The sequence below is a fragment of the Oncorhynchus kisutch genome, linkage group LG13, assembly GCF_002021735.2.
Source record: "Oncorhynchus kisutch isolate 150728-3 linkage group LG13, Okis_V2, whole genome shotgun sequence".
Lineage (NCBI taxonomy): Eukaryota > Metazoa > Chordata > Actinopteri > Salmoniformes > Salmonidae > Oncorhynchus > Oncorhynchus kisutch.
The window spans coordinates 4,365,008-4,388,920 of record NC_034186.2 but is presented as its reverse complement, the minus strand read 5'-3'; the positions used below and the strand labels follow the sequence as shown (position 1 = coordinate 4,388,920).

Here is a 23,913-nt window from a genome sequence, read left to right as displayed (position 1 = left end):
CATACCTCAAGCGACTTACAGCTGTAATCGCAGCAAAAGGTGGCGCTACAAAGTATTAACTTAAGGGGGCTGAATAATTTTGCACGCCCAATTTTTCCACTTCATGATTGTGTCCCACTTGTTGTTGATTCTTCACAAAAAAATACAGTTTTATATCTTTATGTTTGAAGCCTGAAATGTGGCAAAAGGTCGCAAAGTTCAAGGGGGCTGAATACTTTCGCAAGGCACTGTACATACAAACGATTTACATTGTCAGGAATCCTAAACAAACAAATCATAAAATACAATACAAGACGTTTGAATTGCCTTTTTGCTTTTCATATTAGTTAAAGTAGTGACATATTGATCAAATTAATTTATAAAGTTAAAAAAGTTAGGTTTTGAATTAGACCATTTGCATTTTTGAATATGAAATGTACCTAATATTATTAGCAGTTGAATTAAATATTCCAGAATCTTGCTGAGGGAATTGTAGTATCACAAACAATATTCCTCATCTGTTTATTACTACATTTATCTTTGATGTTAATATTGCCAATGAATATATTTTCATGTAAATCTGTTACTTACATCAACCACAGAGGAATTTAAAAAAAGACACAACCCCTCTTGGAATCGCATAAAAAATAATTGTATATTATTTCGGGGTTATTAGAATTTTAATTTATGAAGAAATTCCCCATATGAGAGTAGATATCCATCGTCATTCAGTAACTGACCAACCAAAATAATTGTATTCTCAAACCAGTTACGAAAAAAAGAGACTTAATTTTAAATCGTATATATCTTTGTTGTTCCATAGAAAGTATCTGTGAGGGGAAAAGATTGTGTTTATGCACTAACATCAAAGCTAAAATTGCCTGTTTATGGAATTTGGCCAATTTTACTAAGATTTTACCAACATCAAAATTACACCCAAGCAGAAATTCTAAAACAAAAACAGAGTCAAATAAATACTTAGGATAAGACATTCCAAATACTGTTATGTTTCTTAACATACTTCAGAATCAAATTTATTTTAAAAGTATTATTTAGAGTATTGAAATCTAAAACGTCAAGACCTCCTTGTTCTTGGGTATTAGTGAGAATATCTTTCAGTAGATCGTGAGGCTTGTTCCTCCAAATAAAATCATAAAGAATCTTATCTAAATTCTTTACAATTCAAAGGGATAATTCAAGTGATAACGAGACATAAACCGATCTGGATAACCCTTCAGCTTTGGACAATAAAACCCGACCGTATAACGAAATCTCTCTCAACAACCTTTCAACAATGGGGTTAAAGTTTACGTCACTCCTTTGTTTTTCATCCTTGCCTATAACAATTCCAAGATAAGTAACCTTATCTTTAATTGTGATACCATAAACTTCCTGTAAAACACAATCTAAGACTGACTTATTGATATTCATTTTCAAAACCCGAAACTAGGGAAAAGTCTTCAATACAGGAGTGTGTTTTTAGTCTGGACCGGTTTTTCAGACTCTGCAACATGCACCCGCAGGCGTAACACTAAATAAGGAAGGAACTGATTCATTCATGGACGGAACCGGAAACCTGGCATTTCCTGGTTGAGGAAGAAGATTCGAATTTTGGGAGTCGTTGACAGTAGAGCAATCTTCTTCAGTCTCATCCTCCTTCGCCTATCTAGCCAAGGTATTTCGCTAACTACAGTGACGTTCAAATTGATGAAAGAAACAATATTTTTCGTTTTATACCAACATAGCCAGCCACAGTAAATGACGTTAGCTAGCTTAGCAAGCTTTTTTTTAGCTTGTTCTACAGCCACGTATTAGCTAAAGTTATGTCACTCAACGAATGATGCAACGAATGATGTCTACTAGCTGGTTATCAAGATCAATGCTGTGCTGGATGAAATTGGGTTAATTTTAAGAAACGACACGGCTGGTTAGCTTTCTTTAGAGCTAGCTAGGTCATTACACGTGTCCTTGGAAAGTCTACATATTAGCTAGTTAGCTAGGCTAGATTGTATCTGACTGTGTCGGTGACATAGTAGATAACAGGTGGCTAACAGACTGACGTTTTTAGCTTCATGAGTTTGTTTACAAACCCATCCTTGACCCTATAGGACCGTTGCCCTATATAAATAGGACTTGTATCCCATTTATATAGGACAACCCCAACCCTATAGAATGACGTAACATTATGTTACACACTACCTGCAGATATATATATATTTTTTTTTTTTGGGGGGGGGGGGGCACTTAATCTAAAGTCATATAAACCTTGGCTTTTCCATAAGGTCATGTCTGAACCAGTGAAGGCCAGCTCCGGCACGAGGGACCCGAGGGACCACAGTCACCGCTCAGTAGACGGTCGTCCATTCTCTCACCATTCAGCTGCATCTGATGGCCATACAGTCACTTCCTTGGATGACCACCACGCACTCTCACATCATTCAGACACAGGTGGTGCCAATGGGCATGCGCACTCAGATCTTCCATTTGACGGCCATATACACACGTATATTCCAGACATGGACGAGGACAGGTAAGTGGTATCACTGTTTGTCACAGAGGGGTCGATGGGAGACCACTACAACCCATTGAGTTCCTGTGGTTCCTCATGCTCTTATCTATTTGGCTTCGAACGACTCCACAGGATTCCCTCCCTGTAGACATATTGTTTTACTAGGCCTATTTCATGGCACATCCTGTCTTCGCCCACCTCCTTACTAATGGTTTAATGTACTACCTCTCTGTAATACAGGATCTACATGGACTATAACGCCACCACCCCACTGGAGCCACAGGTGATCCAGGCTGTTACTGAAGCCTTGCACGAGGCCTGGGGAAACCCCAGTAGTACCTACACACCAGGTGAGGGGTTGGTACCAGGTGAGGGGTTGGCACCGGGTGAGGGGTTGGCACCGGGTGAGGGGTTGGCACCGGGTGAGGGGTTGGTACCCGGTGAGGGGTTGGCACCGGGTGAGGGGTTGGCACCGGGTGAGGGGTTGGCACCCGGTGAGGGGTTGGTACCCGGTGAGGGGTTGGTACCCGGTGAGGGGTTGGTACCCGGTGAGGGGTTGGCACCGGGTTAGGGGTTGGCACCGGGGGAGGGGTTGGCACCCGGTGAGGGGTTGGTACCCGGTGAGGGGTTGGCACCCGGTGAGGGGTTGGCACCGGGTTAGGGGTTGGCACCGGGGGAGGGGTTGGCACCCGGTGAGGGGTTGGCACCGGGGGAGGGGTTGGCACCGGGGGAGGGGTTGGCACCGGGGGAGGGGTTGGCACCGGGTGAGGGGTTGGCACCGGGTGAGGGGTTGGTACCCGGTGAGGGGTTGGTACCCGGGGAGGGGTTGGCACCGGGGGAGGGGTTGGCACCGACCTTGGAAGTGTGTTTTTTATGTTCTGTTTTGTCCATCTTGTCACCCCCGCTGATTTTATTAACGTGTTTAGCTATGTGTGTGTGTTTGAATTTAGTCGTCTCTTCCTTGTTCCAGGAGTGAAAGCAAAGAAGATCATTACCCAGGCGAGAGAGAATGTGGCTAGAATGGTGGGGGGGAAAGCAGATGACATCATCTTCACCTCTGGTGGGACTGAGGTAGACTGACAGTCTCGTTATACTGTACATGAACACAACATGACATCTGGCTTATTGACTGGCTCAAAACAACACAATGTGATTGGTGCGTGCTCTCAGCGATATAACCTACCGTTGGAATTGCCAGCGATCTTTACTTTCCTCCGTTCTCTTCAGGCCAATAACCTGGTGTTCCACAGTGCCCTGGAGGCCTACAGAGAGAGCTGCAGGACAGCAGAGCAGAGAGGGGAGAGACATCGCCATGAGAACAGCGGAACCTCAGCCTGGCCTCTACCTCATATCCTCGTCTCTAACGTAGAGCATGACTCTGTCAGACTGACCGCTGAACACCTGCTGAAGGACGCCACGGCAGGTGGGGTTTAACACTGTTCTGGATTCATATTTATTTACTGTGTGCTAAATTATGATGATGATGATGAAGATGATGATGATCAATCATATATATTGTTTTATTAACGGATAACACTTAAGTTGAACGAGAACTTTAGTCACTCAGTACTGTACGTACATAAATCATTATACTGTAATAAGGATCGTTTGTGTTTCCAGTAACTGATAAATACACCAAATGTTGTCCTTAACAGTCAATGACTTGACATAGGCCTATCTGGGTTGTTGTCTTAGATGTGACGTCAGTGGCGGTTTCCAAGGTGACGGGGAGGGTGGAGGTGGAGGATGTGTTGGCTGCTGTCCGCCCCGCCACCTGTCTCATCTCTATCATGATGGCTAACAACGAGACAGGAGTCCTAATGGTGAGGGACACACACACCCAGACGGGCAGACGGACGGGCGGGCAGCATGGCCTCGTTTTTCACACCTAAATGGTCCTAACACACACACAAACACTTGTCCACAGATCCTAAATATTAATAGTAGTAGATGTGAGTTTCTCTTTCAAACAATTCCCTGGCTTTGTACATAGCTAATATCTAACATCCAAAGCAAGTTACTGATCGTGCAACCCTAGTAACAGTACATACGACGATAAACAATGATCAGGCCTACTGTACATTTTACTGTAGAAATTATTGTTGAAAACTAGTCTAGGTTGGAACTGTTGCTGTTAAAATAAATAATCATTGTTATTCTGAACTGGAATAAAAAACTGATTGAAGCAAGATGCTTTTTGAGGTGAACCCCCTCACACAGTTCTGGGTTGTTCCATCTACAACAGGAAGTGGTTTCTTGTCTGACTGAGAACCCCCTCACACAGTTCTGGGTTGTTCATCTACAACAGAAAGTGGTCTCCTGTCTGACTGTGAACCCACTCACACAGTTCTGGGTTGTTCATCCAACACAAAAACATCCTATGGCGTTCTGCATTAGCATCGAACAGCCCCCGTGATATGCAGCTGTTCAGGGAAGCTAGAAATCATTATACACAGGCAGTTAGAAAAGCCAAGGCTAGCTTTTTCAAGCAGAAATTTGCTTCCTGCAACACTAACTCAAAAAAGTTCTGGGACACTGTAAAGTCCATGGAGAATAAGAACACCTCCTCCCAGCTGCCCACTGCACTGAAGATAGGAAACACTGTCACCACTGATAAATCCACCATAATTGAGAATTTCAATAAGCATTTTTCTACGGCTGGCCATGCTTTCCACCTGGCTACTCCTACCCCGGACAACAGCACTGCACCCCCAACAGCAACTCGCCCAAGCCTTCCCCATTTCTCCTTCTCCCAAATCCATTCAGCTGATGTTCTGAAAGAGCTGCAAAATCTGGACCCCTACAAATCAGCCGGGCTAGACAATCTGGACCCTTTCTTTCTAAAATTATCTGCCGAAATTGTTGCCACCCCTATTACTAGCCTGTTCAACCTCTCTTTCGTGTCGTCTGAGATTCCCAAAGATTGGAAAGCAGCTGCGGTCATCCCCCTCTTCAAAGGGGGGGACATTCTTGACCCAAACTGCTACAGACCTATATCTATCCTACCGTGCCTTTCTAAGGTCTTCGAAAGCCAAGTCAACAAACAGATTACCGACCATTTCGAATCTCACCATACCTTCTCTGCTATGCAATCTGGTTTCAGAGCTGGTCATGGGTGCACCTCAGCCACGCTCAAGGTCCTAAACGATATCTTAACCGCCATCGATAAGAAACATTACTGTGCAGCCGTATTCATTGATCTGGCCAAGGCTTTCGACTCTGTCAATCACCATATCCTCATCGGCAGACTCGACAGCCTTGGTTTCTCAAATGATTGCCTCGCCTGGTTCACCAACTACTTCTCTGATAGAGTTCAGTGTGTCAAATCGGAGGGTCTGCTGTCCGGACCTCTGGCAGTCTCTATGGGGGTGCCACAGGGTTCAATTCTTGGACCGACTCTCTTCTCTGTATACATCAATGAGGTCGCTCTTGCTGCTGGTGAGTCCCTGATCCACCTCTACGCAGACGACACCATTCTGTATACTTCCGGCCCTTCTTTGGACACTGTGTTAACAACCCTCCAGGCAAGCTTCAATGCCATACAACTCTCCTTCTGTGGCCTCCAATTGCTCTTAAATACAAGTAAAACTAAATGCATGCTCTTCAACCGATCGCTACCTGCACCTACCCGCCTGTCCAACATCACTACTCTGGACGGCTCTGACTTAGAATACGTGGACAACTACAAATACTTAGGTGTCTGGTTAGACTGTAAACTCTCCTTCCAGACCCATATCAAACATCTCCAATCCAAAGTTAAATCTAGAATTGGCTTCCTATTTCGCAACAAAGCATCCTTCACTCATGCTGCCAAACATACCCTTGTAAAACTGACCATCCTACCAATCCTCGACTTTGGCGATGTCATTTACAAAATAGCCTCCAATACCCTACTCAACAAATTGGATGCAGTCTATCACAGTGCAATCCGTTTTATCACCAAAGCCCCATATACTACCCACCATTGCGACCTGTACGCTCTCGTTGGCTGGCCCTCGCTTCATACTCGTCGCCAAACCCACTGGCTCCATGTCATCTACAAGACCCTGCTAGGTAAAGTCCCCCCTTATCTCAGCTCGCTGGTCACCATAGCATCTCCCACCTGTAGCACACGCTCCAGCAGGTATATCTCTCTAGTCACCCCCAAAACCAATTCTTTCTTTGGCCGCCTCTCCTTCCAGTTCTCTGCTGCCAATGACTGGAACGAACTACAAAAATCTCTGAAACTGGAAACACTTATCTCCCTCACTAGCTTTAAGCACCAACTGTCAGAGCAGCTCACAGATTACTGCACCTGTACATAGCCCACCTATAATTTAGCCCAAACAACTACCTCTTTCCCAACTGTATTTAATTTTTATTTATTTATTTATTTTGCTCCTTTGCACCCCATAATTTTTTTATTTCTACTTTGCACATTCTTCCATTGCAAAACTACCATTCCAGTATTTTACTTGCTATATTGTATTTACTTTGCCATCATGGCCTTTTTTGCCTTTACCTCCCTTCTCACCTCATTTGCTCACATTGTATATAGACTTGTTTATACTGCATTATTGACTGTATGTTTGTTTTTACTCCATGTGTAACTCTGTGTCGTTTTATCTGTCGAACTGCTTTGCTTTATCTTGGCCAGGTCGCAATTGTAAATGAGAACTTGTTCTCAACTTGCCTACCTGGTAAAGGTAAAATAAATAAAATAAATAAATAAAAATCTACAACAGGAAGTGGTTTCCTGTCTGACTGAGAAAGTAGTAGATGTTCTGGTCCAGTTTGGTACCATATTCCTGTGTGAGTCAGGGTTCTCAACTCTGGCATACTTTAAAACAACAAGTACAGAAATGGACTCAATGCTGAGCATCACCTCTGGGTTGCAGTGTCTAAAACTGAGCCCAGAATAGACATGGACAGAACAGACCTCTCATTAGGTGTGTGTGTTTTCTGGTCCACATCATGTGACCAGAAATGTGATGTGACCAATCAGTTTATTCTCGTTCGAATAAAAAAAAAACGATTGTATTTTTTAAACAGCAACAGTTCCAACCTAGACTTTCTTTCTACAGTAAGATGGACAGTAGGCCTGATCATTGTTCATCTGTACTGTTTCTTACGGTTTCACTATCAAAACGCCTGTGTGTCTGTTCTGTTATTCATCTGTGTGATGTGATCAATCCGTTTATTCCAGTTCAGAATGAAAATGATTTATTGTATTCTAACAGCACCAGTTCCAACCTAGACAGATACGTAAGAGTGTTTTTAATAGGAGAAAATAAACATGAATAGAAATTTATATTAATATTTATTTTCATTGTTATTTGTTTCTGTCTATATTTGTTTTCGGCATAAGGGCAATGAAATGTACCGATATGTATGTATAGTTGCATATTTACCTAAGCCTGTGTCCCAAGAAAAACACAGAATTTCTCATTTGGATCATTTGGGTCCCATGCTGAAAATGTTTAAGAACCTCTGCAATAAGGGATCATATCTTTCACCTGGATTGACCTGGTCTGTTATGGAAAGAGCAGGTGTTCCTAATGTTTTTAACACTCAGTGTATATTACTAACATACACTATATATATATATATATATATATACACACAAAAGTATCTGGACATCAATTCAAATGAGTGGATTCAGTTATTTCAGCCACACCTGTTGCTGACAGGTGTATAAAGTCAAGCACACAGCCATGCAATCCTAATAGACTATCAATGTGGTACTGTCATAGGATGCCACCTTTCCAACAAGTCAGTTCATCAAATTTCTGGCCTGTTAGAGCTTCCCCCTGTCAACTGTGAGTGCAGTTATTGTGAAGTACAAAACGTCTAGGAGCAACAACGGCTCAGTCGTAGGTGGTAGGTAAGTGGTAGGCCACATGAGCTCACAGAACCACTGAAGTGCATAAATGGTCTGTCCTCAGCTGCAGCACTCACTACCAAGTTACAAACTACATCTGGAAGCAAAGTCAGCACAAGAACTGTTAATCGGGAGCTTCATGAAATGGGTTTCCATGGCCGAGCAGCTGCACACAAGCCTAAGATCACCATGCGCAATGCCAAGCATCAGCTGGAGTGGTGTAAATCTCGCCGCCATTGGACTCTGGAGCAGTGGAAACACGTTCTCTGGAGTGATGAATCACACTTCACGATCTGGTAGTCCAACGGATGAATCTGGGTTTGGCGGATGCCAGAAGAATGCTACCTGCCCCAATGTTGCCAACTGTAAAGTTTGGTGGAGGAGGAATAATGATGTGGAGCTGTTATTCATGGTTTAGGTTCCTTAGTTCCAGTGAAGGGAAACGTTAACACTACAGCATACAATGATATTGTAAACAATTCTGTCAGGTCTGTCTTCCCCAAACTGTGAGGCAACAGTTTGGGGAAGGCCCTTTCCTGTTTCAGCATGACGGTGCCCCCGTGCATAAAGCGATGTCCATACATCGATGGTTTGTCGAGATCGATGTGGAAGAACTTGACTAGCCTGCACAGAGCCCTGACCTCAACCTCTTTTGGATGAATTAGAATTCAGACTGCGAGCCAGGCCTAATCGCCCAACATCAGTGCCCGACCTCACTAATGCTCTTGTGGCTGAATGGAAGCAAATCCTTGCTGCAATGTTCCAACATCCAGTGGAAAGCTTTCCCGAGAAGTGGAGACTGTTCTAGCAGCAAAATGGAGACCAATTCCGTATTCATGCTTTTGGGAATGAGATGTTGGATGAGCAGGTGTCTACATACTTTTGGTTATGTAGTGTATCTTAATCACAGATATTACTAACAGAATTATTACTTGACTACCTTGTGTGTTTTTCCTGACAGCCAATCAGAGAGCTCTGTCAGAGGGTCAGCTTTGTCAACAGACAGCGTCAACATAGAATCCTCCTGCACACTGACGCGGCCCAGGCCATAGGCAAGGTGCGGGTCGACGCCCGTGACCTGGGAGTGGATTACCTCACCATTGTAGGACACAAGGTCAGGGGTCAGGACTCTTCTGAACTTTAGGCAAATCTGAAATGTGTTTCCTTGATTCCTTGTGTGTTTCTTAAAGCGTATTGGAGGAGAGGGGGGAAACCTAAGATCTTTTACATCCAAATGCATTTTGAGAAGGAGTCAAGATGCGAGGAAGCAAAGGAAAAACTATTTAGAATCACCTGTGGATACTGTGATTATCTTCTATTGCATTCTGGGAAGATGAGTTCTTATATAATTTTCCTATTCCGTTACTCAGTTCTATGCACCGAGGGTGGGAGCGTTGTATGTGAACGGCCCAGGAACAACCACACCCCTCTACCCCATGTTGTTTGGAGGGGGACAGGAGAGGAACTTCAGACCAGGGTATCGTTCAAGTAATTATGTCTAATTATGTTAATTATGTCTTCCTCAATGGCAACCCTATTCCCTATGTAGTGCACTACTTTTGATTAAAGCCTATAAGGCTCTGGTCAGAACTAGTGCACTCACTATATAGGGAATAGGGTGCCGTTGATGCTCAATTACTTGCCACACTGAAATATTTTGACAATTTTTAAATAGCTATTATGTATAGTACCAGTCAACAGTCTGGACGCACCTACTCATTCAAGGGTTTTTCTTTATTTTTACTAGTTTCTACATTGTAGAATAATTGTGAAGACATCAAAGCTATGAAATAACACATATGGAATCGTCTAGAAACCAATAAAGTGTTAAACAAATTAAATTAGATTCTTCAAAGTAGCCACCTTTTGCTTTGACAGCTTTGCACACTCTTGGCATTCTCTCAACCAGCTTCATGAGGTAGTCACCTGGAATGCATTTCAATTAACAGGTGTGCCTTGTTAAAAGTTAATTTGTGGAATTTCTTTCCTTAATGCTTTTGAGCCAATCAGTTGTGTTGTAGGGGTGGTATACAGAAGATAGTCCTATTTGGTAAAAGACCAAGTCCATATTATGGCAAGAACAGCTCAAACAAGCAAAGTGAAACGACAGTCCAGCATTACTTTAAGACATGAATGTCAGTAAATGCTGAACATTTTTAAAAAGTGCAGTCGCAAACATCATCAAGCGCTATGACGAAACTGGTTCTCATGAGGACCGCCACAGGAAAGGAATACCCAGAGTTACCTCTGCTGCAGAGGAAATGTTCATTAGAGTTAACTGGTTCTCATGAGGACCTCCACAGGAAAGGAAGACCCAGAGTTACCTCTGCTGCAGAGGATAAGTTCATTAGAGTTAACTGGTTCTCATGAGGACCGCCACAGGAAAGGAAGACCCAGAGTTACCTCTGCTGCAGAGGATAAGTTCATTAGAGTTAACTGGTTCTCATGAGGACCTCCACAGGAAAGGAAGACCCAGAGTTACCTCTGCTGCAGAGGATAAGTTCATTAGAGTTAACTGGTTCTCATGAGGACCTCCACAGGAAAGGAAGACCCAGGGTTACCTCTGCTGCAGAGGATAAGTTCATTAGAGTTAACTGGTTCTCATGAGGACCGCCACAGGAAAGGAATACCCAGGGTTACCTCTGCTGCAGAGGATAAGTTCATTAGAGTTAACTGGTTCTCATGAGGACCGCCACAGGAAAGGAATACCCAGGGTTACCTCTGCTGCAGAGGATAAGTTCATTAGAGTTAACTGGCTCTCATGAGGACCGCCACAGGAAAGGAAGACCCAGAGTTACCTCTGCTGCAGAGGATAAGTTCATTAGAGTTACCTGGTTCTCATGAGGACCGCCACAGGAAAGGAATACCCAGGGTTACCTCTGCTGCAGAGGATAAGTTCATTAGAGTTACCTGGTTCTCATGAGGACCGCCACAGGAAAGGAATACCCAGAGTTACCTCTGCTGCAGAGGATAAGTTCATTAGAGTTACCTGGTTCTCATGAGGACCGCCACAGGAAAGGAATACCCAGGGTTACCTCTGCTGCAGAGGATAAGTTCATTAGAGTTAACTGGTTCTCATGAGGACCGCCACAGGAAAGGAATACCCAGGGTTACCTCTGCTGCAGAGGATAAGTTCATTAGAGTTAACTGGTTCTCATGAGGACCGCCACAGGAAAGGAATACCCAGGGTTACCTCTGCTGCAGAGGATAAGTTCATTAGAGTTAACTGGCTCTCATGAGGACCGCCACAGGAAAGGAATACCCAGGGTTACCTCTGCTGCAGAGGATAAGTTCATTAGAGTTACCTGGTTCTCATGAGGACCGCCACAGGAAAGGAATACCCAGAGTTACCTCTGCTGCAGAGGATAAGTTCATTAGAGTTAACTGGTTCTCATGAGGACCGCCACAGGAAAGGAATACCCAGAGTTACCTCTGCTGCAGAGGATAAGTTCATTAGAGTTAACTGGTTCTCATAAGGACCACCACAGGAAAGGAATACCCAGAGTTACCTCTGCTGCAGAGGAAATGTTCATTAGAGTTACCTGTCTCTCATGAGGACCGCCACAGGAAAGGAATACCCAGAGTTACCTCTGCTGCAGAGGATAAGTTCATTAGAGTTAACTGGTTCTCATAAGGACCACCACAGGAAAGGAATACCCAGAGTTACCTCTGCTGCAGAGGAAATGTTCATTAGAGTTACCTGTCTCTCATGAGGACCGCCACAGGAAAGGAAGACCCATAGTTACCTCTGCTGCAGAGGATAAGTTCATTAGAGTTAACTGGTTCTCATGAGGACAGCCACAGGAAAGGAATACCCAGAGTTACCTCTGCTGCAGAGGATAAGTTCATTAGAGTTACCTGTCTCTCATGAGGACCGCCACAGGAAAGGAATACCCAGAGTTACCTCTGCTGCAGAGGATAAGTTCATTAGAGTTAACTGGTTCTCATGAGGACCGCCACAGGAAAGGAATACCCAGAGTTACCTCTGCTGCAGAGGATAAGTTCATTAGAGTTAACTGGTTCTCATGAGGACCGCCACAGGAAAGGAATACCCAGAGTTACCTCTGCTGCAGAGGATAAGTTCATTAGAGTTAACTGGTTCTCATAAGGACCACCACAGGAAAGGAATACCCAGAGTTACCTCTGCTGCAGAGGAAATGTTCATTAGAGTTACCTGTCTCTCATGAGGACCGCCACAGGAAAGGAATACCCAGAGTTACCTCTGCTGCAGAGGATAAGTTCATTAGAGTTAACTGGTTCTCATAAGGACCACCACAGGAAAGGAATACCCAGAGTTACCTCTGCTGCAGAGGAAATGTTCATTAGAGTTACCTGTCTCTCATGAGGACCGCCACAGGAAAGGAAGACCCATAGTTACCTCTGCTGCAGAGGATAAGTTCATTAGAGTTAACTGGTTCTCATGAGGACAGCCACAGGAAAGGAATACCCAGAGTTACCTCTGCTGCAGAGGATAAGTTCATTAGAGTTACCTGTCTCTCATGAGGACCGCCACAGGAAAGGAATACCCAGAGTTACCTCTGCTGCAGAGGATAAGTTCATTAGAGTTAACTGGTTCTCATGAGGACCGCCACAGGAAAGGAATACCCAGAGTTACCTCTGCTGCAGAGGATAAGTTCATTAGAGTTAACTGGTTCTCATGAGGACCGCCACAGGAAAGGAAGACCCATAGTTACCTCTGCTGCAGAGGATAAGTTCATTAGAGTTAACTGGTTCTCATGAGGACCGCCACAGGAAAGGAAGACCCATAGTTACCTCTGCTGCAGAGGATAAGTTCATTAGAGTTACCTGTCTCTCATGAGGACCGCCACAGGAAAGGAATACCCAGAGTTACCTCTGCTGCAGAGGAAATGTTCATTAGAGTTTGGTTTATCTAGGTTTCGTCCTAGGTTCTGTCCTTTCTAGGGAGTTTTTCCTAGCCACCGTGCTTCTACACCTGCATTGCTTGCTGTTTGGGGTTTTAGTCTGGGTTTCTGTACAGCACTTTGTGACATTAGCTGATGTAAGAAATGATTTATAAATACATTTGATTGACTTACCAGCCTCAGAAATTCCAGCCAAAATAAATGCTTTACAGAGTTCAAGTAACACACACATCAAAACTTCAACTGCTCAGAGGAGACTGCGTGAATCAAGCCTTCATGGTCGAATTGCTACAAAGAAACCACTACCAAAGGACACCAATAAGAAGAAGGGACTTGCTTGGGCCAAGAAACTTGAGCAATGGACATTAGACCAGTAGAAATCTGTCCTTTGTTCTGATTAGTCTAAATTTGAGATTTTTGGCGTCTTTGTGAGATGAAGAGTAGATGAACGGATGATCTCCATGTGTAGTTCCCACCGTGAAGCATGGAGGAGGAGGTGTGATGGTGTGGGGGTTCTTTGCTGGTGACACTGTCGGTGATTTATTTAGAATTCAAGGCACACTTAACCAGCATGGCTACCACAGCATTCTGCAGCGATACGCCATCCCATCTGGTTTGCGCTTAGTGGGACTATCATTTGTTTTTCAATTGGACAATGACCCAAAACACATCTCCAGGCTGTGTAAGGGATATTTGACCAAGAAGGAGAGTGATGGAGCGCTGCATCAGATGACCTGGCTTCCACAATCACCCGACCTCAACCCAGTTGAGATGGTTTGGGATGAGTTGGACCGCAGAGTGAAGGAAAAGCAGCCAACAAGTGCTCAGCATATGTGGGAATTCCTTCAAGACTGTTGGAAAACCATTCCAGGTGAAACTGGTTGAGAGAATGCCATGAGTGTCTCAAGCTGTCATCAAGGCAAAGGGTGGCTACAATGAAGAATCTAACATCTAAAATATATTTAACACTTTTTTTTTGGTTACTACATGATTCCATATCTGTTGTTAAGTAGTTTTGATGTCTTCACTATTATTCTACAATGTAGAAAATAGTAAAAATAAAGAAAAACCCATGAATGATTAGGTGTTTTAAAACTTTTGACTGGTCCTGTATTAAACACCCTCTGAAGTTATAATGAACAAGTAATAAAGGAAAAGCACTGTTTTCATGTTTGTTTTGTTTTAGCACTGAGAACACACCAATGATCGCTGGCCTTGGAAAGGTACAGTCTTGAATCATTACGGTATTAATTAGCCCATTTGTGTAACAAAACATTGACCCTTACTCCTACCGTGTATATTTTGCTAAAACTGGTGGCCAAATACAATTAGGATTGTGTCCCCAATGGCACCCTATACCTTTTTATAGTGCACTACTTTAGACCAGGGCTCATAGGGAATAGGGTGCCATTTTGTTCAGGACACATAGGGCTCTGGTCAAAAGTGGCTTGTGAAAGTATTCACCCTCTTGGCATTTTTCCTATTTTGTTGCTTTACAATCCGGAATTAAAGTTTTGGGGGGGATTGTATCATTTGATTTACACAACACGCCTACTTTGAATGTGCAAAATAGGTTTTATTGTGAAACAAACAAGAAATAAGAACAGAAAAGTTTAAAAGAAAAGTTGAGCGTGCATAACTATTCACGCCCCCCCCCCCCCCCCCACCTTGTACAGCAATTACAGCTGCAGGTCTCTTGGGGTACATCTCTTTAAACTTGGCACATCTAGCCACTGGGATTTTTGCCCATTCTACAAGGCAAAACTGCTCCAGCTCCTTCAAGTTGGATGGGTTCCTTCAGTGTACAGCAATCTTCAAGTCATACCACAGATTCTCAATTGGATTCAGGTCTGGGCTTTGACAAGGCCATTCCAAGATATTTAAACGTTTCCCCTTAAACCACTTGAGTGTTGCTTTAGCAGTATGCTTAGGGTCATTGTCCTGCTGGAAGGTGAACCTCCTTCCCAGTCTCAAATCTCTGAAGACAAACAGGTTTCCATCAAGAATTTCCCTGTATTTAGCGCCATCCATCATTCCTTCAATTCTGACCAGTTTCCCAGTCCCTGCCGATGGAAAAACATCCCCACAGCATGATGCTGCCACCACCATGCTTCACTGTGTGGATGGTGTTCTCGGGGTGATGAGAGTTGTTGGGTTTGTGCCAGACATAGTGTTTACCTTGACGGCCAAAAAGCTAAATTTTAGTCTCATCTGACCAGAGTACCTTCTTCCATATGTTTGGGGAGTCTCCCACGTGCCTTTTGGCGAACACCAACCGTGTTTGCTTTTTTTTCAGGCCACTCTTCCAAAAAGCCCAGCTCTGTGGAGTGTACGGCTTAAACTGGTCCTATGAACAGATACTCCAATATCATGGTGCTGCTTGCTTGGTGGTGCCCCTTGCTTAGTGGTGTTGCAGACTCTGGGGCTTTTCATAACAGGTGTATATATACTGAGACATATATCAAGTGACAGATCATGTGACACTTAGCACACAGGTGGACTTTATTTTTGTCCCTGACCCTGTTTTAGAGAGCTCCTTGGTCTTCATGGTGCCCCTTGCTTAGAGGTGTTGCAGACTCTGGGGCTTTTCATAACAGGTGTATATATACTGAGACATATATCATGTGACAGATCATGTGACACTTAGCACACAGGTGGACTTTATTTTTGTCCCTGACCCTGTTTTAGAGAGCTCCTTGGTCTTCATGGTGCCGCTTGCTTAGTGGTGTTGCAGACTCTGGGGCTTTTCATAACAGGTGTATATATATTGAGATCATTTGACAGATCATGTGACACTTAGATTGCACACAGGTGGACTTTATTTAACTAATGATTTGACTTCTGAAGGTAATTGGTTGCACCAGATGTTATTTAGGGGCTTCATAGCAGAGGGGGTGAATACATACAGTATGTATACTACGCACCACTTTACAGTTTTAATTTGTTTCACATTTCTTTGAAACACGTTCTTTTTTTTCACTTCACCAATTGGGACTATTGTGTGTATGTTCATTATATGAAATCCAAATAAAAATCTATTTAAATTACAGGTTGTAATGCAACAAAATAGGAAAAATGCCAAGGGGTGATGAATACTTTTGCAAGGCACTGTATTGTCAATGGGAACATTTACTGTATATAAGTATTGGTAAAGCAAACCATATTCATGGTGTCTATATGACGGGATGATGCAGAGCCTGTAGCTGAACTAAAGAGTTGTCTCTCTACTAGGCAGCAGAGCAGGTGAACTAACTAGTTGATTCTCTACTATGCAGCAGAGCAGGTGAACTAACTAGTTGTCTGTACTAGGCAGCAGAGCTGGTGAACTAACTTATTGTCTGTACTAGGCAGCAGAGCTGGTGAACTAACTAGTTGTCTCTCTACTAGGCAGCAGAGCAGGTCAACTAACTAGTTGTCTCTCTACTAGGCAGCAGAGCAGGTCAACTAACTAGTTGTCTCTCTACTAGGCAGCAGAGCAGGTCAACTAACTAGTTGTCTCTCTACTAGGCAGCAGGGCAGGTCAACTAACTAGTTGTCTCTCTACTAGGCAGCAGAGCCTAGTGAACTAACTTATTGTCTGTACTAGGCAGCAGAGCTGGTGAACTAACTAGTTGTCTCTCTACTAGGCAGCAGAGCTGGTGAACGCTAACCTGACTGAGTATGAAACTCATATGCTGGATACAAGGGACTACCTGGAGGAACAACTAGAGGTACAGTAACAGGACGTTAGTCTGCTAATCCGTCCGTCATAGACTATCACAAGCATCAATGTTTTTTTTGTTGGCTTTCAGAATATATTTATAGCCTGTTTGGATATTTGTTCAGTAGTTTCAATGTAGAACCACCATTTTGTTTGTTTTCCTTTTAGATCGTTGCCATGTTTTCCTTCAAATTGACTGTTTTGTGAGTGAAGAAGTCAATGTACAAGTATAGTACCTGTCCAATAGCTATGTCTTCTGTGTCCAACAAGTGTTTGCTGTGTTGTGTGTTGCCAAGGCGATCTTTGGGAGAGAGAGGATCCATTTCAACAGTCATTTCCCTGACTCGGAGACCCTACCCAATACCTGTAATGTGTCTATTCTGGGTGCTGGACTACAGGGTGAGTAAAAATGTGCCGTTGAGCTGCGCAGTATTTATGTTACACACTTCAGCCACTCAATAACAGCCAATGAAACTACATTGGCCAATTATTACATATTTACCAGTGGACGATCACATCTCTGTGGATGTGGACATCTGAATTGAACTGTAGAGTCATACCTACGTCTCCCCCCGTTCTCTACCCTTCCTGCTGTGGGATTGGTCTCCGTCAATCTGCCACTCGGTACAACAGCCGTTCTTTAAGTATGGGTTGGGTTGCGGAAATGTAACTATTCTCCAGGTCGTATTCCCTCCTCCTCTCTCCTGTAACTATTCCCCAGGTCGTAGTCCCCCCTCCTCCTCTCTCTCCTGTAACTATTCCCCAGGTCGTAGTCCCCCCTCCTCCTCTCTCTCCTGTAACTATTCCCCAGGTCGTAGTCCCTCCTCCTCTCTCCTGTAACTATTCTCCAGGTCGTAGTCCCTCCTCCTCTCCCCTGTAACTATTCTCCAGGTCGTAGTCCCTCCTCCTCTCCCCTGTAACTATTCTCCAGGTCGTAGTCCCCCCTCCTCCTCTCTCCTGTAACTATTCCCCAGGTCGTAGTCCCTCCTCCTCTCCCCTGTAACTATTCTCCAGGTCGTAGTCCCCCCTCCTCCTCTCTCTCCTGTAACTATTCCCCAGGTCGTAGTCCCCCCTCCTCCTCTCTCTCCTGTAACTATTCCCCAGGTCGTAGTCCCCCCTCCTCCTCTCTCTCCTGTAACTATTCACCAGGTCGTAGTCCCCCCTCCTCCTCTCTCTCCTGTAACTATTCACCAGGTCGTAGTCCCCCCTCCTCCTCTCTCTCCTGTAACTATTCCCCAGGTCGTAGTCCCCCCTCCTCCTCTCTCTCCTGTAACTATTCCCCAGGTCGTCGCTGTAATTGAGAATGTGTTCTCTGTCAAAATGAGCCATGTTTTCATGAGCTTGGGTCCCAGGAAAACAGTGAATTTCTCATTTAGGTCCCAGGAAGAAAAAGGTTAAGAAGCCCTGCTGTGCAGTATCTCTAACCCTACATCGCCGCGAGGTCACAACCTACGTTGCTGTGGCTATTTATAAACTACGGTGGCTGTTAATGATTCATGTCTCTTATTGTCCCTGTACTGTAGGGAGGAAGGTATTCATGTCTCTTCTGTCCCCTGTACTGTAGGGAGGAAGGTATTCATGTCTCTTCTGTCCCCTGTACTGTAGGGAGGAAGGTATTCATGTCTCTTATTGTCCCTGTACTGTAGGGAGGAAGGTATTCATGTCTCTTATTGTCCCTGTACTGTAGGGAGGAAGGTATTCATGTCTCTTCTGTCCCCTGTACTGTAGGGAGGAAGGTATTCATGTCTCTTATTGTCCCCTGTACTGTAGGGAGGAAGGTATTCATGTCTCTTCTGTCCCCTGTACTGTAGGGAGGAAGGTATTCATGTCTCTTCTGTCCCCTGTACTGTAGGGAGGAAGGTATTCATGTCTCTTCTGTCCCCTGTACTGTAGGGAGGAAGGTATTCATGTCTCTTATTGTCCCTGTACTGTTGGGAGGAAGGTATTCATGTCTCTTATTGTCCCCTGTACTGTAGGGAGGAAGGTATTCATGTCTCTTCTGTCCCCTGTACTGTAGGGAGGAAGGTATTCATGTCTCTTCTGTCCCCTGTACTGTAGGGAGGAAGGTATTGTCCAGCTGTAGAAGACTGCTGGCCAGTGTTGGGGCTGCATGCCATTCACACAGAGGAGACAGGTGAGGACCTGACACATACAGTTACTAGATACTGTATATAATAGACCTACAGTTACTAGCTACATCATAGAGCTACATCATAGACCTACAGTTACTAGATCCTGTATATAATAGACCTATAGTAACTAGCTACATCATAGACCTACAGTTACTAGCTACATCATAGACCTACAGTTACTAGATACTGTATATAATAGACCTATAGTAACTAGATACATCATAGACCTACAGTTACTAGCTACATCATAGACCTACAGTTACTAGCTACATCATAGACCTACAGTTACTAGCTACATCATAGACCTACAGTTACTAGCTACATCATAGAGCTACATCATAGACCTACAGTTACTAGATCCTGTATATAATAGACCTATAGTAACTAGCTACATCATGGACCTACAGTTACTAGATACTGTATATAATAGACCTATAGTAACTAGCTACATCATAGACCTACAGTTACTAGATACTGTATATAATAGAACTTTAGTAACTAGCTACATCATAGACCTACAGTTACTAGATACTGTATATAATAGACCTATAGTAACTAGCTACATCATAGACCTACAGTAACTAGCTACATCATAGACCTACAGTTACTAGATCCTGTATATAATAGACCTATAGTAACTAGCTACATCATGGACCTACAGTTACTAGATACTGTATATAATAGACCTATAGTAACTAGCTACATCATAGACCTACAGTTACTAGATACTGTATATAATAGACCTTTAGTAACTAGCTACATCATAGACCTACAGTTACTAGATACTGTATATAATAGACCTACAGTTACTAGCTACATCATAGAGCTACATCATAGACCTACAGTTACTAGATCCTGTATATAATAGACCTATAGTAACTAGCTACATCATAGACCTACAGTTACTAGCTACATCATAGACCTACAGTTACTAGATACTGTATATAATAGACCTATAGTAACTAGATACATCATAGACCTACAGTTACTAGCTACATCATAGACCTACAGTTACTAGCTACATCATAGACCTACAGTTACTAGCTACATCATAGACCTACAGTTACTAGCTACATCATAGAGCTACATCATAGACCTACAGTTACTAGATCCTGTATATAATAGACCTATAGTAACTAGCTACATCATGGACCTACAGTTACTAGATACTGTATATAATAGACCTATAGTAACTAGCTACATCATAGACCTACAGTTACTAGATACTGTATATAATAGACCTTTAGTAACTAGCTACATCATAGACCTACAGTTACTAGATACTGTATATAATAGACCTATAGTAACTAGCTACATCATAGACCTACAGTAACTAGCTACATCATAGACCTACAGTTACTAGATCCTGTATATAATAGACCTATAGTAACTAGCTACATCATAGACCTACAGTAACTAGCTACATCATAGACCTACAGTTACTAGATACTGTATATAATAGACCTATAGTAACTAGCTACATCATAGACCTACAGTTACTAGATACTGTATATAATAGACCTATAGTAACTAGCTACATCATAGACCTACAGTTACTAGATACTGTATATAATAGACCTATAGTAACTAGCTACATCATAGACCTACAGTTACTAGCTACATCATAGACCTACAGTTACTAGCTACATCATAGACCTACAGTTACTAGCTACATCATAGAGCTACATCATAGACCTACAGTTACTAGATCCTGTATATAATAGACCTATAGTAACTAGCTACATCATAGACCTACAGTTACTAGATACTGTATATAATAGACCTATAGTAACTAGCTACATCATAGAGCTACAGTTACTAGATCCTGTATATAATAGACCTATAGTAACTAGCTACATCATAGACCTACAGTTACTAGCTACTGTATATAATAGACCTATAGTAACTAGCTACATCATAGACCTATAGTTACTAGCTACATCATAGACCTATAGTTACTAGCTACATCATAGACCTACAGTTACTAGCTACATCATAGACCTACAGTTACTAGCTACATCATAGAGCTACATCATAGACCTACAGTTACTAGATCCTGTATATAATAGACCTATAGTAACTAGCTACATCATAGACCTACAGTTACTAGATACTGTATATAATAGACCTATAGTAACTAGCTACACCATAGAGCTACAGTTACTAGATCCTGTATATAATAGACCTATAGTAACTAGCTACATCATAGACCTACAGTTACTAGCTACTGTATATAATAGACCTATAGTAACTAGCTACATCATAGACCTATAGTTACTAGCTACATCATAGACCTATAGTTACTAGCTACATCATAGACCTACAGTTACTAGCTACATCATAGACCTACAGTTACTAGCTACATCATAGAGCTACATCATAGACCTACAGTTACTAGATCCTGTATATAATAGACCTATAGTAACTAGCTACATCATAGACCTACAGTTACTAGATACTGTATATAATAGACCTATAGTAACTAGCTACATCATAGAGCTACAGTTACTAGATACTGTATATAATAGACCTATAGTAACTAGCTACATCATAGACCTACAGTTACTAGCTACTGTATATAATAGACCTATAGTAACTAGCTACATCATAGACCTACAGTTACTAGCTACATCATAGACCTACAGTTACTAGCTACATCATAGACCTACAGTTACTAGCTACATCATAGACCTACAGTTACTAGCTACATCATAGACCTACAGTTACTAGCTACATCATAGACCTACAGTTACTAGCTACATCATAGACCTACAGTAACTAGCTACATCATAGACCTACAGTTACTAGCTACATCATAGACCTACAGTAACTAGCTACATCATAGACCTACAGTTACTAGCTACATCATAGACCTACAGTTACTAGCTACATCATAGACCTACAGTAACTAGCTATGTCATAGACCTACAGTTACTAGCTATGTCATAGACCTACAGTTACTAGCTACATCATAGACCTACAGTTACTAGCTACAGTAGCTAGACCTACAGTTACTAGCTACAGTAGCTAGACCTACAGTAACTTTACAGTCACAATAACTGCCCTCAGCCAAACTTAAGACCGTTACTCTATATTTTATTTACCTTTATTTAACCAGGCAAGTCAGTTAAGAACAAATTCTTATTTTCAATGACGGCCTAGGAACAGTGGGTTGCCTTGTTCACGTGTGTGTGTAGTGTGTATATACACGTGTGTGTATGTATATGTATATATATATATATATATATATATATATACTGCCGCTATATATATATATTAGACGTATAGACATTATATATTGAAACTATGCGCATTAATTACAAACGACAAAATAAATCACCCTTGTTTAGTGGAACTATATTGTTATGGTGTCCCTGTTCGTTTTCACTCTTTGTCCCTCAGGCCCTCCCATATCCTGCTGAGCTGTGGCATCCCTGAAGAGGTGGCAGCTAATGCCCTGAGGCTGAGTGTGGGGAGAGGGACCAGCCGGGCTGAGGTAGGCCTGGTGGTGGAGGATCTGAAGAATGCTGTCGAGAGGCTGGAGGGGCTCAACTGATCAACGTTGATTGTAATTGTTTGACCTATCAGGTTGATTGATCTACAGAATATACACCTTTTCATAGTGCTGTGTGTTGCAAACAGTTAATAATTTAAAGCAATATCTTGTCGATTCTGCAGTGAGAATGTTTCACCTTTGTGAAAGGTGTTTTTTGTAATTTGTTGTTGTTATTTGTTTGTAGCATGTAGCATGCGTGTAGACCACATTTATACTTTTAGTACTTCTTATTCATTTCATTCAGGAGAAAATGTTTCCAATGTTTAAGACTGAAATTTTTTTACTCAAACTTGACTTGAATGATGTGAAATAGATGGATGGCTTTACTGGGGTGGCAGGGTAGCCTAGTGGTTAGAGTGTGGAGATGGCAGGGTAGCCTAGTGGTTAGAGTGTGGAGATGGCAGGGTAGCCTAGTGGTTAGAGTGTGGAGATGGCAGGGTAGCCTAGTGGTTAGAGTGTGGAGACGGCAGGGTAGCCTAGTGGTTAGAGTGTGGAGATGGCAGGGTAGCCTAGTGGTTAGAGTGTGGAGATGGCAGGGTAGCCTAGTGGTTAGAGTGTGGAGATGGCAGGGTAGCCTAGTGGTTAGAGTGTAGGGGCGGCAGGGTAGCCTAGTGGTTAGTGTGGAGATGGCAGGGTAGCCTAGTGGTTAGAGTGTGGAGATGGCAGGGTAGCCTAGTGGTTAGAGTGTAGAGGCGGCAGGGTAGCCTAGTGGTTAGAGTGTAGAGGCAGCAGGGTAGCCTAGTGGTTAGAGTGTAGAGGCGGCAGGGTAGCCTAGTGGTTAGAGTGTAGAGATGGCAGGGTGGCCTAGTGGTTAGAGTGTAGAGGCGGCAGGGTAGCCTAGTGGTTAGAGTGTAGAGGCGGCAGGGTAGCCTAGTGGTTAGAGCGTTGGACTAGTAACCGAAAGGTTGCAAGTTCAAACCCCCGAGCTGACAAGGTACAAAATCTGTCGTTCTGCCCCTGAACAGGCAGTTAACCCACTGTTCCTAGGCCGTCATTGAAAATAAGAATTTGTTCTTAACTGACTTGCCTAGTTAAATAAAGGTAAATAAATAAATAAACTGAAAATAAAGCATCTAACTTCACGTTCATTGTTTTATGATGGAGGGTTTGCTGTTTTGAATGCGTGTGTTATCTAATCAAGCTGTCTAAATCCCATGATAGCTGTTATCAAATCGACACCTGGGCTATTTACACTGCTGTTTATTATCTATGCATAGTCACTTTACCCTTACCTACATGTACAAATTAACTCAACTAACCTGTACCCCCGCACATTGACTCGGTACCGATACCC

The 23,913-nt window shown here is 43.0% G+C and overlaps 1 protein-coding gene across 1 annotated transcript; it reads left to right on the top strand.

Moving 5' to 3' along the window:
- Positions 1-1,525: 1,525 nt before the first annotated feature.
- Positions 1,526-23,913, top strand: scly (selenocysteine lyase). The gene is made up of 13 exons (XM_031838188.1): positions 1,526-1,654; positions 2,262-2,509; positions 2,729-2,838; positions 3,459-3,559; positions 3,716-3,911; positions 4,184-4,311; positions 9,310-9,462; positions 9,719-9,825; positions 14,418-14,454; positions 16,858-16,941; positions 17,228-17,330; positions 18,990-19,065; positions 22,466-23,913. Exons 2-13 carry the CDS (start codon positions 2,265-2,267, stop codon positions 22,617-22,619), a joined length of 1,494 nt encoding a protein of 497 aa, XP_031694048.1. The 5' UTR covers positions 1,526-1,654; positions 2,262-2,264; the 3' UTR covers positions 22,620-23,913.

What these genes read in the sequence shown, in the direction of transcription:
- scly (XM_031838188.1), top strand. Translation starts at nt 2,265, where the DNA reads ATGTCTGAACCAGTGAAGGCCAGCTCCGGCACGAGGGACCCGAGGGAC. An exon ending in ACGAGACAGGAGTCCTAATG is followed by an intron (nt 4,312 to 9,309) that starts GTGAGGGACACA and finishes TTTTCCTGACAG; the next exon opens with CCAATCAGAGAGCTCTGTCA. An exon ending in TCACCATTGTAGGACACAAG is followed by an intron (nt 9,463 to 9,718) that starts GTCAGGGGTCAG and finishes TCCGTTACTCAG; the next exon opens with TTCTATGCACCGAGGGTGGG.